At 47.0% G+C, this 16101-nt stretch overlaps 1 protein-coding gene across 4 annotated transcripts in view; it reads left to right on the top strand.

Annotated features, from left to right (window-relative positions):
* The window catches only part of Mlh3 (mutL homolog 3), a 37468-nt gene extending 22896 nt beyond the window's left edge, over positions 1-14572 (top strand). For all 4 annotated transcript variants that reach the window (XM_059280049.1, XM_059280050.1, XM_059280048.1 and 1 more), the window contains 6 exons: positions 302-413; positions 2168-2327; positions 8277-8300; positions 8388-8466; positions 11143-11294; positions 13295-14572. In XM_059280049.1, the coding sequence (XP_059136032.1) occupies positions 302-413; positions 2168-2327; positions 8277-8300; positions 8388-8466; positions 11143-11294; positions 13295-13405 (638 nt within the window). In that variant the 3' untranslated portion in view covers positions 13406-14572. The remainder of the gene's footprint in view (positions 1-301; positions 414-2167; positions 2328-8276; positions 8301-8387; positions 8467-11142; positions 11295-13294) is intronic.
* The last annotated feature ends 1529 nt before the right edge of the window (positions 14573-16101 follow it).

The following is a 16101-nucleotide window of genomic DNA, read 5'->3' as shown; positions in this document are numbered from 1 at the left end:
TGACTTAACTTATAGACATCATGCCACAGTATATATCTCTGTGTTGATACCACATATTAACTATAGGAACACTGCCTTGTTCATTGGGATGTAAGAGTTTAGTCTTCTAGTTCTTATTTTGAAAAAATGTTAAAATGTCTGGCTCTCCTTGGTTTGCTATTAGAATCCAGATTGTAGGCCTGAACACTGAACACACTTAGTTCAAGAGAACTTTTTCTGTGGCCATGCCTCACCAAGCATCTCTAACCGAATGTAACAGTCTTCCCTTCTTATTCTTTTCTTGTTATCTCTCTCCCAATAGACTCCTACGAGAAGCAGCCTCCACACAGCTCTGGTCGGAAAAAACTCCTGTCTTCCACGATAGTTCCTCCACTGGCCATCACGGCATCAGAGGAGCAGAGACGACTCTTACGGTTAGTGACACCTGGAGGGCGTGATGCAGGCAGCGTAAAGCTTTACAAGAACGTCCTGAGGTTTCTGCGTAAATAGTCCGTGTTTTTCAGGAAAGGAAACCAAGACAAGAGTGGTGCATGGCTTACCCGAGGTCCTAACAGGTAGCTGGGGAGCAAGCACTCAGAGTCTGTCTTCTGACCCCAAATGCCATGCTTCCCACTATAACCTAGCTCTTGAGGATAGGATAGAATTTCCCTGATAATTTTTTCCAGCAGTTAGCTTAGAACACTCTACTCATTTCTTGGAACAGCCAAGTGTTTATGCTGTACTGTTTCTGAGAGCAATGTTAGGGAAGTAATTGCTTCCATTCTTGTGTCTTGGTCCATTCTAGATTCTTCATTACCATAATCTTATTAGGAAGAAGCCAAGCACTGTGCTGCCAGGGTGAGGCAAGCCCTGGAGCATGTCACAAGCTAGGTCGTTTTCCCACTTGTGGCAGCGTCAGTTACTGAAAATGAGAAGACTGTCAGTCCACTTCAGGTTTGGATGTTCACTGCGCCAATGCAGCGTTTTCCCTAGAGCACACTCACTTACTTACTGCCCCAGCACCCCCAGTCAGGACGGCTCAGTTCTTGGGGCTGTTGATTACCTCTCTCTCTTTTATGACTCAGAACATTTCAGAGCTTTTCTTTGAGCCAGATTTCTTTAAATGCATTCAGTTAGTTAGTTCTTTAGTGGAGAATGAAAACTTAGGAATAAGATTTGGAAGCAAATTGGTTCTCTCAATAGAGAAACAGAAGGAAAAAAGGTTACTGTACAGTAGTTCTCCCTTACATGTGATGATGGATTTATTCCAGGACTTCAGCAGATCCCTGGAAAGGGCACCCTGAGCCCTGTGTGTATATCGTTTCCCTGTAGACTCCCACCTTACACCACGGCTGTCCACATGTCCTGTACCGTGATCAGTCTGTCCTCCTGATTTTATGCTTGCTGCCTCCTTTGCATCACTGCGAATGTGTTTGGGGGACATTATGAAATAAAATAAGGGTTACTTGAGCATAAAAGCTGCCGTACTAGGCTGGGTTCAATGCTTAAGACACTTGCTGCTTTTGCAGAGGACCCAGGTTTGGGTCCTAGCAACCACATGAAGTCTCACAACCAACTGTAACTCCAGTTCCAGAGGATCCGATGCCCTCTTCTGGACTCCGCAGGTGCCAGGCAAGCACGTGGTCCACACATATATATAGGCTAATAGTCATGCACATGAGATACAAATATAATAAATAAATCTTTTTTAAAAACACCGATACTGGAGTAGTCATCTGATAACTAAGTGATTAACAGGTATGTGGCATATACAGTGTGGATATGCTGGACAGCAGGCCACTTCAGTGGGACAGCTGGAGATTTGATCAGACTTCTTAGCAGCAGGCAGTTTAAACTTTATGGCTGGAGATGCATATGTTTAGCATGTGCAAGGCCCCAGTTCAGTCCCCAGAATAAAGAAAGAAAAAAATAGTTTACTTCTGGAATTTTCCATGTATTTTTTTGGATCACGGTCAGCCACAAGTAACTGAATTCTTAGAAAGCGTAACTGTGAATGAGAATTACTGTAATTGAAAAGGAAATTTGATAATAAAATCCTAAACACATATAAGGATAAGGAAAACAATACAGCTTCCAAAGGTCGTGGAAGCTTTTGAAAAGGACCAAGTTTCTGGCACTCGCACTGAAGGAGTGAAGTCATGCATTTACATCTGGGCTTTCTCCTTAGGTCTTACCACAAACATCTAGAAGATCTGGGACTTGAATTGATCTTCCCAGATGCTAGTGAGTCTTTGATCCTTGTGGGAAAAGTGCCACTCTGCTTCGTGGAAAGAGAAGCCAGTGAACTTCGGAGAGGAAGATGTACCGTGACTAAGAGTATCGTGGAGGTGAGATACGTCCTCCAGTGCCTGGGAAGCAGCTGAATGTCACTAACTTCAGTGTTCGTCTTTAGTCAGCATGCAGTTGTGGCCCGGTCAGCGTGCCAGGTGCTAGAGATGTGAAGATGAATTAGCCCTCAGTAAGGAGGATGGACACTTAGTTACAGTGCAGTGGAGTGTGGAGAGTAGAGATGTCCAGAAGTGTCAGAGAGAGCTGCACATGTGGCATCTGTTGGTCAACCCAGCGCTCAGAGCCTAAGGAGGAAGCAGTTTAAAGCTAACTAGGGCCGGGCGGTGGTGGCGCACCCCTTTAATCCCAGCACTCGGGAGGCAGAGGCAGGCGGATCTCTGTAAGTTTGAGGCCAGCCTGATCTCCAAAGTGAGTTCCAGGAAAGGCGCAAAGCTACACAGAGAAACCCTGTCTCGAAAAAAAAAAAAAAAAAAAGCTAACGGGTTTCACAGTGAGACTGTCTCATGGGGGTCGGGGGTGGAGAGAGAGAAGTTAAGAGTACTCGCTGCTCTTGGACAGGACCCAGGTTCTGTTCCCAGCACCTGTATGTGTTGGCAACTTGGTTCCAGGGGCTCCAGTGCCCTTTCCTGGCCTTCATGGGCATCAGGCACACATGTGAAGCATTTACATACTTCAGGCAAAACACTCAGAGGCAGCCAGATGGCTCAGCAGGTAAAGGTACTGCAGCCACGTCTGACCTGAGTTCAGTCCTCAGGACCTACATAGTAAAACGAGAAAGCCAACTCCCTCAGTCTGTCCACTGACCTCCAGGTACACACCACAGCACGTGTACATGCACGCATGAATGCACACATATGCATCTACATATGGCTAATGTAATAAAATAATGCACAAAAACGAGAAGATAGACGTAGGGGCTGTTAGGACACATGGCAGGCTTGGGAACGGCTGGAAGCAGGCTGAGGAGTTAAAGCTTTTGTACTGGTCGCCATATGATTTGACTGAGTCGGTGGTGGTGGGAATGGAAAAGTGGACAGATTGACACTCCAGAGGATTTGATCGAGGACACACGGGGGAATAGAGGAGAGATACATTACAGTGACCCTGAGTGTTCTAGTTGGATGAGGACAGTGGAGCTTCTGAAGAGGAAGGCAGGAACAGTGGAGCGCCTGCTGGTGTGACTGACCTCAGTGCAGAGACGGTGTCTCCAGGTACAGGGTGCCGAGGCCTGGCAGACAGCGCTCTTGCATCCAGAGAAGAACTCTGGGTTGTGCGTATCTGTTGGCGATGATACCAGCATGCACATTTGGTGATGTGGGAAGGTGAAGAAGTGCCCGGAGACAGTGAGACCGAGAGGGAGGGGCAAAGGCAGAGCCTGTAGAACACGCTCTGAGGGTGTGTGAGGACAGGGAGTGATGCTGCAGGAGAGCTGTGAGATGACTGGAAATGCTGAGGAGGGAAGGGCCAGGAAAGGGAACATCGCCTCAGCCAGGGGCGCTGTAAACCAGAGGAAGTAGTTAACAGTGGCCAGACAGTAAAACATGCGCAGTTGGGGTTGGCGATGACTCCCTCGGTTGATCTGGAATCATGCCATTGGGATGAGATCTGACAGATGGGTGAGCATGGTGGTCAGGAGTGGAGCCTGATAACTCACCCAAGAACCCTGGCCAAGCTGCTGTCCTACACTCTAATTCCAGCACGTAGGAGGCCGAGGCAGGGGGATTACAAGCGTGAAGCTAGCCTGAACTACATAATTCTAGGCCAACTAGCCTGGGTTACATAGGACACCCCTCCCTCCCTCCCTCCTTCTCTCTCTCTCTCTCTCTCTCTCTCTCTCTCTCTCTCAAACAAACAAACAAACAAACAAACAAAACCAAAAAGGCTGGGGATGTAGGTCAGTGGTTGCCTAACGTATACAAAGCCCTAGATTTCCGTCAGTAACACTGAGGAAAAAAGACACCAAAGCCTCTGGCTGCGTACAGAGGGAGATGGGGTGGTGACTGGAGGTTAGAAGTGGTTGAGTTCCCATGTAAGGGACAGTGGGCTGCGGACAGGGCTGTGGACAGGGCTGCGGACAGGGCTGCGGACAGGGGGCTGCGGACAGGGCTGCGGACAGGGGGCTGCGGACAGGGCTGTGGACAGGGGGCTGCGGACGGGGCTGCAGATGGGGCTGCGGACGGGGCTGCAGATGGGGCTGCGGACAGGGGGCTGCGGACAGGGCTGCAGACGGGGCTGCAGACAGGGCTGCGGACAGGGGGCTGCGGACAGGGCTGCGGACAGGGCTGCGGACAGGGCTGCGGACAGGGGGCTGCGGACAGGGCTGCGGACAGGGGGCTGCGGACAGGGCTGCGGACAGGGGGCTGCGGACAGGGCTGTGGACGGGGCTGCGGACAGGGAGCTGCAGACAGGGCTGCAGATGGGGCTGTGGACAGGGCTGTGGACAGGGAGCTGCAGACAGGGCTGCAGATGGGGCTGTGGACAGGGGGCTGCAGACAGGGCTGCAGATGGGGCTGTGGACAGGGGGCTGCATACAGGGCTGTGGACAGGGGGCTGCGGACAGGGCTGCAGATGGGGCTGCGGACAGTGGGCTGCGGACGTTTTGTTCTAAGATGGAAGGAAGACGCTGAAGACTGAGAGGCGCCCCCAATGCCAGCCCTTTTGTTTTCTTCCTTTCCAAGTGGCCTGTTGGTGACAGCCTCAGCTCTGTGTTCAGAGGAGCTCTTTTCTGCCCACACAGCTCATTTCTTCTCAGACTCGTTCTAGGTTTGGATTCAAATTGTGTCAAATCCAAAAGATGGGATCTGTGAGAATCTTACTGTAATTCAATACCTAAAGTTTTAATCAGGAAATTATAATACAAACCCCTGAAGTGACTTCAAAGACTACTCTTAAAGAGTTTACTTCAAATGAAAACAAAGCTTATGGTTTCAGAAACTCTGATTACATTAAGTCAGGCTGATGGGAAGATTTGTTGATTTTGGGAGAAGTTGGAGCAGTTCAGTGTCAGGGGAGGTAACTTTGTGAATCCTAGCAACCACAGCCGTTGATACATTTTTTTTTTTTTCTGAGACAGGGTCTCACTATGTAGGACTGGCTGTCCTAGAACTCACTCTGTAGCCCAGGCTGGCCTCAAACTCAGAGATTCACCTGCCTCTGCCTCCTGAGTGCTGAGATTAAAGGTATGCACCATGGTCCAGCTCACTGATACATTCTTTTTTTTTTTTTTTTTGGTTATTTGAGACAGGGTTTCTCCATGTAGTTTTGGTACCTTTCCTGAATCTTGCTCTGTAGCCCAGGCTGGCCTCGAACTCACAGAGATCCGCCTGGCTCTGCCTCCCAAGTGCTGGGATTAAAGGTGTGCGCCACCACCGCCCGGCCCACTGATACATTCTTTTTTTTTTTTTTTTTGGTTTTTCGAGACAGGGTTTCTCTGCATAGGTTTGCGCCTTTCCTGGGACTCACTTGGTAGTCCAGGTTGGCCTCGAACTCACAGAGATCCGCCTGGTTCTGCCTCCCGATTAAAGGCATGCGCCACCACCGCCCGCCTGGCCCACTGATACATTCTTAATAGCCTGTGTTCCAGCTTGATGTCTGAGCCTTTTTTTTTTTTTTTTTTTTTTTTTTTGGAGACAGGGTCTCATTCTGTAGCTCTGGCCTTGAACTCACAGATCCACTGGGATTTAAGGCATGCACCACTGTGCTTGGCATGATTGAGTCTTTTTAACATTGTTTAAACTGTCAACATTAACTGAAATAAGAAATGAACTGAAGATGAGACTGTTCTTCCCCTCTTCAGGCTTACAACCGTGTTTTACAGCCCCACTCACACAGCCATCAGAGAAAATAGCAGAGGTTAGGCCTGATTTCCGTTGTGCTCAGCTTTGCAGAAAGTTAGTGTTGTTAAACCATCAGTAGACGTACCATAGCGCGAGACAGTGTGTGCCTCCAGAGGTAAATAGATTGGCACGTTTAATAGTATCAGCTTTAATTAAAAATTTTCATATTATTGTGTGTGCACGCGCGCATGTGTTTGAGTGTGCACATGTGTGTGTGTGTGTGTGTGTGTGTGTGTGTGTGTGTGTGAAGGTCAGAGGACAGTTCTCTCATTCCACCGTAGGAATCCTGGGGATTGGTACCTCTACCTGTTGAGCCAGGTTTAATTTAATTTGTAAATAAAGGGGTGTAGGCAGACTGAGGCAGGAAGATCGTAAGTTCAAGACCAGATGGGACTTCATAACAAGTCTGTATTGAAAGGGGAAAACGTCTCCACAAGGACAAAGCTATACCAGGAGGAGACACTTGTCAGGTGTGCTTTGGAAAAGAAGCCTTTCCATTTGAATGGTGCACAGACATGCATGGAGGCAAGCACCCATACACATAACATTAAAATCAAATAGAACTGAACCTTAAAAATGAGCTTACAAAGTAACAGATTTCCTTTGAGCATTTTCATAAATTCTTTCTTCTGGTTGATTTCCTCCCCCGCTTCCTTCCGATCTCCCTCCCTCCCCTTCCCCCGCTGTCCCCTCATCGGTACCCCCCTTCCACCTTACCTTCCTGGGTTCCATTGCCCTTTCTCCCCTTCCCTCAAAGCTACTTCGTCCTGTCTCAGGAGCCCCTTTCTAGTTTCTAGCCCCTACCCACATCCACTCACCTGGATACACACCATTAACAATTAGAAGCTAAGATCTGCCTATGAGAGAGAACACATGGTTTGTCTTCCTGGGTCCCTTCACTTGGGTGTTTCGACATTTGGATTATCTAGTCATCTGTGAATAGTAGTACCTCCACGGTTGGGGATGGGTCCTTTGGATGCATGCCCGTGAGTGGGATGCTGGGTCATATGGTAGTTCTGTGTAGAAGCTTTTTGAGACGGCGTCACACTGATTTTCATAGTGGCTGCTGTAGTTCACATTCCCACCAATTGAGGTTTCCTCTTACCTACATCCTTGCCAGGATTGGTTTTCTTTCTTTCTTTCTTTCTTTCTCTTTTTGTTTTTTGTTTTGTTTTTGTTTTTTTTTTTTTTTTTTTTTTTGAGGCAGAGTTTCTGTGTGTAGCGCTTGCTGCCGTGAAACTTGTTCTGTAGACCAGGCTGGCTTTGAACTTAAAGATTATCCTGCCTCTGCTTCCCAAGTGCTGGGATTAAAGGTATATCCCACCACCACCTGGCTTCATTTATTCTTTTAGATTTTTGTTTTTTTAGATTTTATTTAATTTTATTTTATGTGCATTGGTGTTTGCCTGTATTCATGTCTGCGATAAGGTTTTCAGTCCCTTGGAACTGGAGTTACAGACAGTTGTGAGCTGCCATGTGGGTGCTGGGAATTGAACCCAGGTCCTCTGGAAGAGCAGCCAGTGCTCTCAACCCCGAACCATCTCTCCAGCCCCCATTTGTTTTCTTAGTGATAGTTATTCTGACTAGAGTGAGGTGGAATCTCAAAGAAGGCTTGATTTTCATTTTCTGATGGCTAGGGATGTTGAACATTAAAGAGATATTTATTGACCACTTATATTTCTTTTTGGTTTTTCGAGACAGGGTTTCTCAGTGTAGCTTTGGAGCCTGTCCTGGATCTCGCTCTGTAGACCAGGCTGGCCTCAAAACTCATGGAGATCCACTTGGCTCTGCCTCCCAATTGTTGGGATTAAAGGCGTGCGCCACCACCGCCTGGCTGACCATTTATATTTCTTTTAGAATTGTCTGTTCTGTTCATTAGCCCATCTATTGAGTTTTGTCTTTGTGTGTGTGTGTGTGTGTGTGTGTGCTGCCCTTTATTATTCTAAGTGTTAACTCTTGCATTAGAGACAGAGATTTCCCCCACACTGTAGGCTCTCAGTCCCCTGTGTCGTGCAGACTCTTTGATTTCATGTTGTCTTATTTCCCAATTCTGGGGACCGTTTCCTGTGTCGTTGAGGATGGTTTTAAATACTAAAGGAGCATGTACGACGGAACAGTGGATTCACGCCTGTTTTCCTTTTGGCTTTGTAGGAATTTATTCGAGAACAAGTGGAGGTAAGCTTCTCTCTTATTTGAGGGTCACACTGAAGTGCTACACACAAGAGGCTTCATTATCTCATTTCCCTTTTACTAATAATGTAGCTGCTCCAGACCACAGGAGGCATCCAAAGGACATTGCCGCTGACCGTCCAGAAGGTGCTGGCCTCTCAGGCCTGCCATGGTAAGAGCCTGCGCATCAGTTAGAATCCTGGGTGTGCCAAGCACTGGCAGAGCTACAGTGATTGTATAGGAGGCCAGATGCACATTTCTGCTCACCTTTACAGACTGTGATTCAGGTCAAGAAACTGAATCTGCACTGAAAATTACTTCTGAAAAGTAAACCACCAATCCGGTGCAGACTGACTTGCACAGCAGAGGAGTGGGCCCTAAGGGAGGCACTCGGAGTCGGGCCCAGAGTGAGCCTGGGGCTCATCACAGCGTGAGGAAACAGCTTTGGCAGAGCCACAAAGGCCAGGAGTAAATTCCTCTCATGAGGAGCGGCCAAGAGTACCAAGAAATTAGGCTGGAAATAAAGACCAGACGCTTAGAAGGTTCCAGAGAAACCTTTAGAGCTGGTCCAGGACACATCAGGTCTGGTGGGGGGTCTTGAGTGGGGACGTGATGAGTAGAGGACGTTAGAGGACGTGGCGTTGCAACCTCATGTTAGGAAGTGACAGCTGTGGGGGCCCCCTGCAACTGTTACCTGACCCACTGACACCCCGTTTTATTCCTGTCCCTTCAGTCTTCTCGCCTCTGCCCTCCAGCTTAGTCTGCCCCCTGCCACCCGAAACACCTCATTGCACCTGTCTGCCTCCACTGCCCACCTCCACGGCCCCCCTTCCCGCCCCCACGCCCCCTTCACTTGGTCCTCACCCCCCTTCTAACTTGTAGCAATCCTCCTGCCTCAGCCCCCCAAGTGCTGGAATTACAGATGTGTGCCACCACGCCCAGCCAGGCAAATCTTTCTGAAACATGCCTTTAAGCATGTCATTCTTCTATATGAAATATACATTGACATTTACTAATACTCTTGGTATAAAAGTATTTTATGTATGTATGTATTTATTTCTTTACTTTTGCATATATGTATTCATTTATTTACTTACTTATTTTTGGCTTTTTGAGACAAGATTTCTCTGTGTAACAGCTCTGGCTGTCTTGGAACTCACTCTAGACCAGGCTGGCCTCGAACTCACAGAGATCCGCCGCCTGCCTCTGTGTCCTGAGTGCTGAGATTAAAGGTGTGCACCACCACCACCCAGCTATGTGTTTATTTGTTTTTTAATTTTTGTCTATTTGTTTGAGATAAAGTTTCTTATAGCCCAGGCTGCTCTCTTAACTTAATATGTAGCTGAAGATAATCTTAAATTCTGGATCCTCCTGTCTCTATCTCCAAAATGTTGGGATCACTGGCATCTCCCAGCATACGTGGCAAAGGCCATAGCCTGCAGCTTACAAGGGTCTCCATGCTTTGGCTCCTGCTTACCACTTGAGTTTCAGCACATGTCACACTCTCCATTGTGCTCTTTACATCTCTAACCTCTTCTTTGGTCTTGTTCCTCCTGTGTCCTGACACCCTTGCATTGGCCTTTCCTGAACCTGAAATACCTTTCTGCTCCTTCTCCAATACATCATGTCTTCTTAACCCAACATCTCAGCTGAATTATTTTACCAAGAGCGTTCCCTGGCCTCCTAAACTGGGTTGACCTTGTGCTGCATATTCTTACCTGTGTTGCATGGCATTGACCATTTAAATTACCTTGTAATGGCTTGCCTCATGATTTCTTACCTCTTACAGCACAAGAACCATGGGGCAGAGGCATCTGTTCATTCACTGTCTAAAGGGCTCCTAATACAAAGCAGACATTTCATTAATAGTTACTGATCTTAGAATAAAGATAAGTTCTAACATGTAAAGGATTAGATTGGGAAGACTGTTCTGGAAATCAAGAAAAAGGGAAGTAAAATAGACACTATAAGAAAACAGAGTTTGCTTTTGAACCTTCATGGACAGAAGGAAACCAGAACTTCACAAACTCATTACTCTCCTGTGTCTTTGAGGAAAAAAAAACCCGAAAGGAAGATCTTAACAGGTTAAGGAATGTCTCCCAAGAGATCAGAGGGACAAACTCCATATAGAACTGAGACAAGAGGGCACTCCTGAAGCCTTAGCCTATTCCTTGACCTCAGGCGCCAGTTTCGAGGTCAGACTTAAGAAATCCCTTCCTTTGTCCAGGTGCTCAGTTCTGACCCTGGGTGATACTGGTTCTCCCCATGCACACTGGTTCTCCCCATGCACACTGATTCTCCCCATGCACACTGTTCTCACTGTGCACACTGGTTCTCCCCATGCACATTGGTTCTCCTCATGCACACTGGTTCTCCCCATGCACACTAGTTCTCCCCATACACACTGGTTCTCCCTATGCACACTGGTTCTCCCTATGCACACTGGTTCTCCCCGTACACAATGGTTCTCCCTGTGCACACTGGTTCTCCTGGTGCACACTGGTTCTCCCTGTGCACACTGGTTCTCCTGGTGCACACTGGTTCTCCCCGTGCACACTGGTTCTCCCCGTGCACACTGGTTCTCCCCATGCACACTGGTTCTCCCCATGCACACTGGGTCACTGGTTCTCCCCATGCACACTGGTTCTCCCCATGCACCCTGGTTCTCCCCATGCACACTGGTTCTCCCCATGCACACTGGTTCTCCCCATGCACACTGGTTCTCCCCATGCACACTGGGTCACTGGTTCTCCCCATGCACACTGGTTCTCCCCATGCACACTGGTTCTCACCATACACACTGGTTCTCACCATGCACACTGTGACATTTGGTGTCTCTTCCATTTAGGGGCCGTCAAGTTTAATGATTCCCTGAGCCTAGAGGAGAGCTATCGCCTTATCAAAGCTCTGTCCCTGTGCCAGCTGCCATTCCAGTGTGCCCATGGGAGACCTTCAATGCTGCCCTTAGCTGACCTGGACCACCTGGAGCAGGAAAAGCAGGTACAGTAATGACCTTGTCCTGGTTTGCCTTCTATTGCTGTGATAAAACCAACCAAAACATTTGTGGTGGAAGAAAGAGTTTATACGTGGCTTGTACATCCTAATTATAGTTCAGGAACTCAAGCAGGATAGGAACCTGGAGGCAGGAACTGAAGCAGAGACCCAGGAGGGGTACTGCTTACAGGCTTGCTCTCCATGGCTCATTCAGCCAGTTTTCTCACGGTACCCAGGACCATCTGCCCACGGGTGGCACCACCTACAATGAGCTAGACCCTCCCACGTCAATTATTAATCAAGAAAATGCCCTACAGACTTGCCTACAGGCCAGTCTGCTGGAGACATTTTCTCAAATGAGGTTTCCCCTCAGGTGACTCTAGCTTGTGTAAAGTTGACAAAAACCGACCAGCACAGACCTGTAGAATCAGGAAGGAGCAAAGGTTCTTTTTTTTTTTTTTGGTTTTTCGAGACAGGGTTTCTCTGTGTAGCTTTGCGCCTTTCCTGGGACTCACTTGGTAGTCCAGGCTGGCCTCGAACTCACAGAGATCCGCCTGGCTCTGCCTCCCGAGTGCTGGGATTAAAGGCGTGCGCCACCACCGCCCGGCCAAGAGCAAAGGTTCTTTTCTTTCTCTTCCAGTCTCTGCTCTCTAACTGTAATCCTTCTTTACCCTCCCCCAACAGGAGCGTGTTAAAAACACGCGTTGGAAGTTTTATCTAAGGTCACACACTTGATCTTTCAGTTCACATTTGAAGTGGAGCTCAGATTACAGAGCCAGATTATCTCCACGATGGCCTTCTGGTTTTTAAACTCAACATTGCACATTGATCCTGAACATCACATATCCTGAACATATCAGTTCTCTGCCGGTTCCAGGTTTGATTATTCCTAGAGGCAGAAACGCTCTGAACTCAAAGCTGTGAGAACACAGCCGAGACATCCAGTCCCTTGCGAGTCAGGCTGCGATGGAGACCGGCAGTTATGCCAGCTGTCTCAGGATCTCTTGTGTTGCATCATGGGAAAGAGAGCAAGACTTTGGCGATCTCTGCTGAGCCATGGCTCTGACCTGTGGTGTGAGCAGCACATGAACAGTGATGTAGATAATGCAGTAGGTGCACAGGGTGTGTCAATTGAGAACACTTCCTATTCTTGTTTTAATCCATTTTTCTTTTCTCCGTGTGTGTGGGTGGTTTGCCTGCATGTATGCGTATGTACCATGTGTGTACGTGGTGCCCATGGAGGCCAGAAGAGGGTGTCAGATCTGCCGGAACTGGAGTTACAGATAATTGTGAACCACCATATGGCTGTTGATAATTAAACCCACGTGCTCTGGAAGAGCAGTCAGTATTCTTAACCAAGGAGCCATCTCTCCAGCCTCCTGTTACGATCTGAAATGAAACGAGTGTGTACACGAGACTGTGTTGCTGCTTTCCAGAATCCTCTCTTGCTTCTCTTCCTTGCGATGGCTGTAAAGTCTTTCCTTGTGTGGAGATTTCATGTACTATTCCCTGACTTATCCAATTGATTTTACTCCACTAAAACTCTTTGTGTTATGGGATTGGAAAGATGGCTCAGTGGTTAAGAGCACTGGCTGCACTTCCAGAGGACCCCCAAGTTGGATTCCCAGCACCCATATGGTAGCTCTCAACTGTCTGTAACTCCAGTTTCAAGAGACCTGACACCTGGATTCTTCAGGCACAAGGCATGCACATACATGTTGCACAGACATACATATAGACAAAACCTCCCCACTACCCCTTCCTAAAACCCCAGCTCTTTGAGAAATCTCTATCCCCATTACTGAGGAAATAGGCATCCAGACTCAGACTCACAGCTTAATTCTGAGGAACACTATCGAACACTATCATCATTTCTGAGTCCAGAAAGGAGAAATCTAAACACATTTGGGGAGCCATACTTTGAAATACTTAAAAATAAATAAATAAACGTTTATGCCACCAGCTTTTCCTATTGTTAATTATAGTTCTTCTTCTTCTTCTCATAGGTTAAACCCAATATTGCTAAACTTCGCAGAATGGCCCGTGCCTGGCATCTCTTTGGAAAAGCAGAAGGCTGTGATACAAGGCAGAGCCTGCAGCAGTCCATACCACCATGAAAACAGAGTCACGGATCTGTAAGGAGTTAAGGGGACTGGTATGTCCCTGAGCAGAGAGCATGCGCAGCACAGAACAATACAGCTGTGAGCAGGTCAGCCTGTTCACTGTCTGGCACATCTGTGTCCTGGAGCAGATGCTCTCAAGCCAAAGGACAGTTCATTCCTCTGCATCCATGGATGTATATAATACCTCCCTTTCGTCAATTGATTTAGTGGTAAAATGGTGATGATTTTCTAATTGGTAGGTTGGCTTATGTTTGAGGGGTGTGGCTATTGTTTTTGAGCAGTTTTCCCCAGCCTCTCAATTTACATTGTGTGAGAGGATGCTCACCACTAAGGGCTGGTCTGCTTTCCTCTAAGCCCCTGGCCCAGCGCCCTCCTCCCTGTCCATCCCTTCCCCTGCTTTACGTTCTGTGCTAGATTCATGGTGCTCTCTGCTCTCTATAAAAATATTGCCCGACATCTGCCAGCAAGCCTTGAGCTAAATTATTCTAGGGATTAAAAATTATTAATAGCTGGGTGTGGTGACATGTACCTGTAATCCCAGTACTTGGAAGGCTGAGGCAGAAGGCTGGCAAGGTCAATACTAGTCCAGGCTATATAGCAAGACCCTGTCTCAAACTAAATAAACTATCAATAAAGAGAAACACAAAGGTAGAATAGAGAAAGTTTGAAATCTTTTCTCTTTTTTAATTCTCCGTGTAGCCCTCTGTTCTGGAACTTGGTCTGTAGACCAGACTGGCCTCAGTTTCAGAGATCTGCTGGCCTCTGCCTCCTGAGTGCTGGGATTAAAGGTGTGTGCCACGACCCACCTGGCAAGAAAATTTGCAGTTGTATCCCTGGTTTTTTGTTTTGTTTTGTTTTTTAACAGTCTTACTGCTTTTTAAAACCAGAAGTGACTGTTCATATCCTGAACCAGTAAAATGTTAAAAAAAAAACTGAGTTTGTTTTTGAAAATGAATTTTGTACTCATTGTGTGCTGGTTTTATTATATTATGCCTAATAGCCATAGAATTTCACTTGGGACCAGGACTGATCTTCTGAAGATGCTTGTTATCCTTTTAATTTGTGTTTTCCCTGCTCCTCAAATGCTTTATGGTTAATAAGACTCAACTGACTAACTGATAGTGAGGGAAAGTGTGTGCAATAAACCCAGCTGGTAATGTTTGCCGCGAGTGTTTGGCTTGATGCTGCGTAATTAACAAGATGTCTCCAGGAGGATCTCCACGGGAGGAGCTCCATGGCTGCACTTCCTGAGCATCCTGCTCACACTGGCCTTGCTATCAATGAAGTAATTCTCTATCTTGTTAATGCAGAAAACAAATGTGTACTCATGGGAGAAAGTGTGTTTGCCAGCGAGCAGCCGAGGAGTGACTCTTAGGGATGAAAGTAGTGCTTTCATGAGCATGGCCTCAGGGCAGGTTCAAGGGCGGCCAGCACTCACTTTCCTGCCGCTCCTGGTAGCCTCGTCATTGCGACCCTGAAGAATAGGCGCTACTGTCTAAGACAGCCGTCCTCCCCAGAGCTGTACAAGTGGGTGTTTCATGGACTTGGAGCATCTTGCCTATGTGCAGTGGAGAGGGGTGGCTTTGGGCCTCTGCAGCGCTGTCCCAGAACAGCTGTTCCAGAATGTTTTGCTGGGGAGGAAAAGGGGTAGGGAACAGAGACCCCTGTAGCCCAGGCTGTCTAGTAACTCAGATGTAGCTGAGGATGACCTTTGAACTCCTGCCTTTGTCTTTACCGCTCAAGGCATGAATCACCATGCCTGCTCTTCCAAAAATTTGAAAAAAATCTTTTTATGTCAGAGCAGTTCATAAGATTTCAAGAGAGTGATAGTGCTTGTGAACAGAATGGTGGGGAGCTTTCAGAGGTTACGTCTATGTGACTGCCAACTCCTCTTTTCCTGAGAGAGTGGAGAATCAGAAGAGGTTTTCTGTGAATTGTCTTCCTGACTAGACTAATTCAGGCAAGGAGATAATTATATTCTGTTAATAATTTGTAAACTTATTTGCATGCATCAGCATAAAAACACTTACTAGCCAAAAAAAATCTAGCAGACTACTTTTATTGCCTATTAAGGTTTCATTTTGTCATTTAAACTCAAGGACCATAAGAACAAAGACACACTTAATTTTCTGATATATGTGACTAATTTTTTAAACATTTATAAGTGTGTTTCTGTGTGTGTGCACACATGGGCCCTGGTGTGTGAATGAAGGCCAGAGGGTGACCTGGGGGAGTCAGTTTCCTCCTTCCACTGATCCAGGCTTGGAAACGAGTCCTTACCCACCGAAGCCCTAGGGTAGTAATAGCTGACACTAAAATGGTACTTTTAACACTTAACTATAATTAATTAATTAATTAGTAAAATACTAAAAAAAAGGTACTTTAAGATTTTGGGGTGTTTTTTAGACTGGGTCTCTAGTCCTAGCTGTCCTAGAACTCACTCTGTAGGACAGGCTGGCCTCTAACTCAGAGATCTTCCTGCCTCTGCCTTTGGAGTCCTGGGATTAAAGGTGTGGGCCACCACACCCAGTATTTCAAGGCTTATAATGGGCTGCTCCATTGGATATAGTTTTTAAAGATTTATTATTTTTGTGTATGTATGTGTGTGCTTGTGTGAGCTTATGTGTACCATATGGGTGCAGATGCTTGCAGAGACCACAAGAGGGCATAAGATCCTTGGAACTGAAGTT

This window comes from Peromyscus eremicus, chromosome 14, assembly GCF_949786415.1.
Source record: "Peromyscus eremicus chromosome 14, PerEre_H2_v1, whole genome shotgun sequence".
NCBI classification, from domain to species: domain Eukaryota; kingdom Metazoa; phylum Chordata; class Mammalia; order Rodentia; family Cricetidae; genus Peromyscus; species Peromyscus eremicus.
The sequence above is the reverse complement of the archived record's forward strand: the minus strand, read 5'-3'. Positions and strand labels throughout refer to the sequence as shown.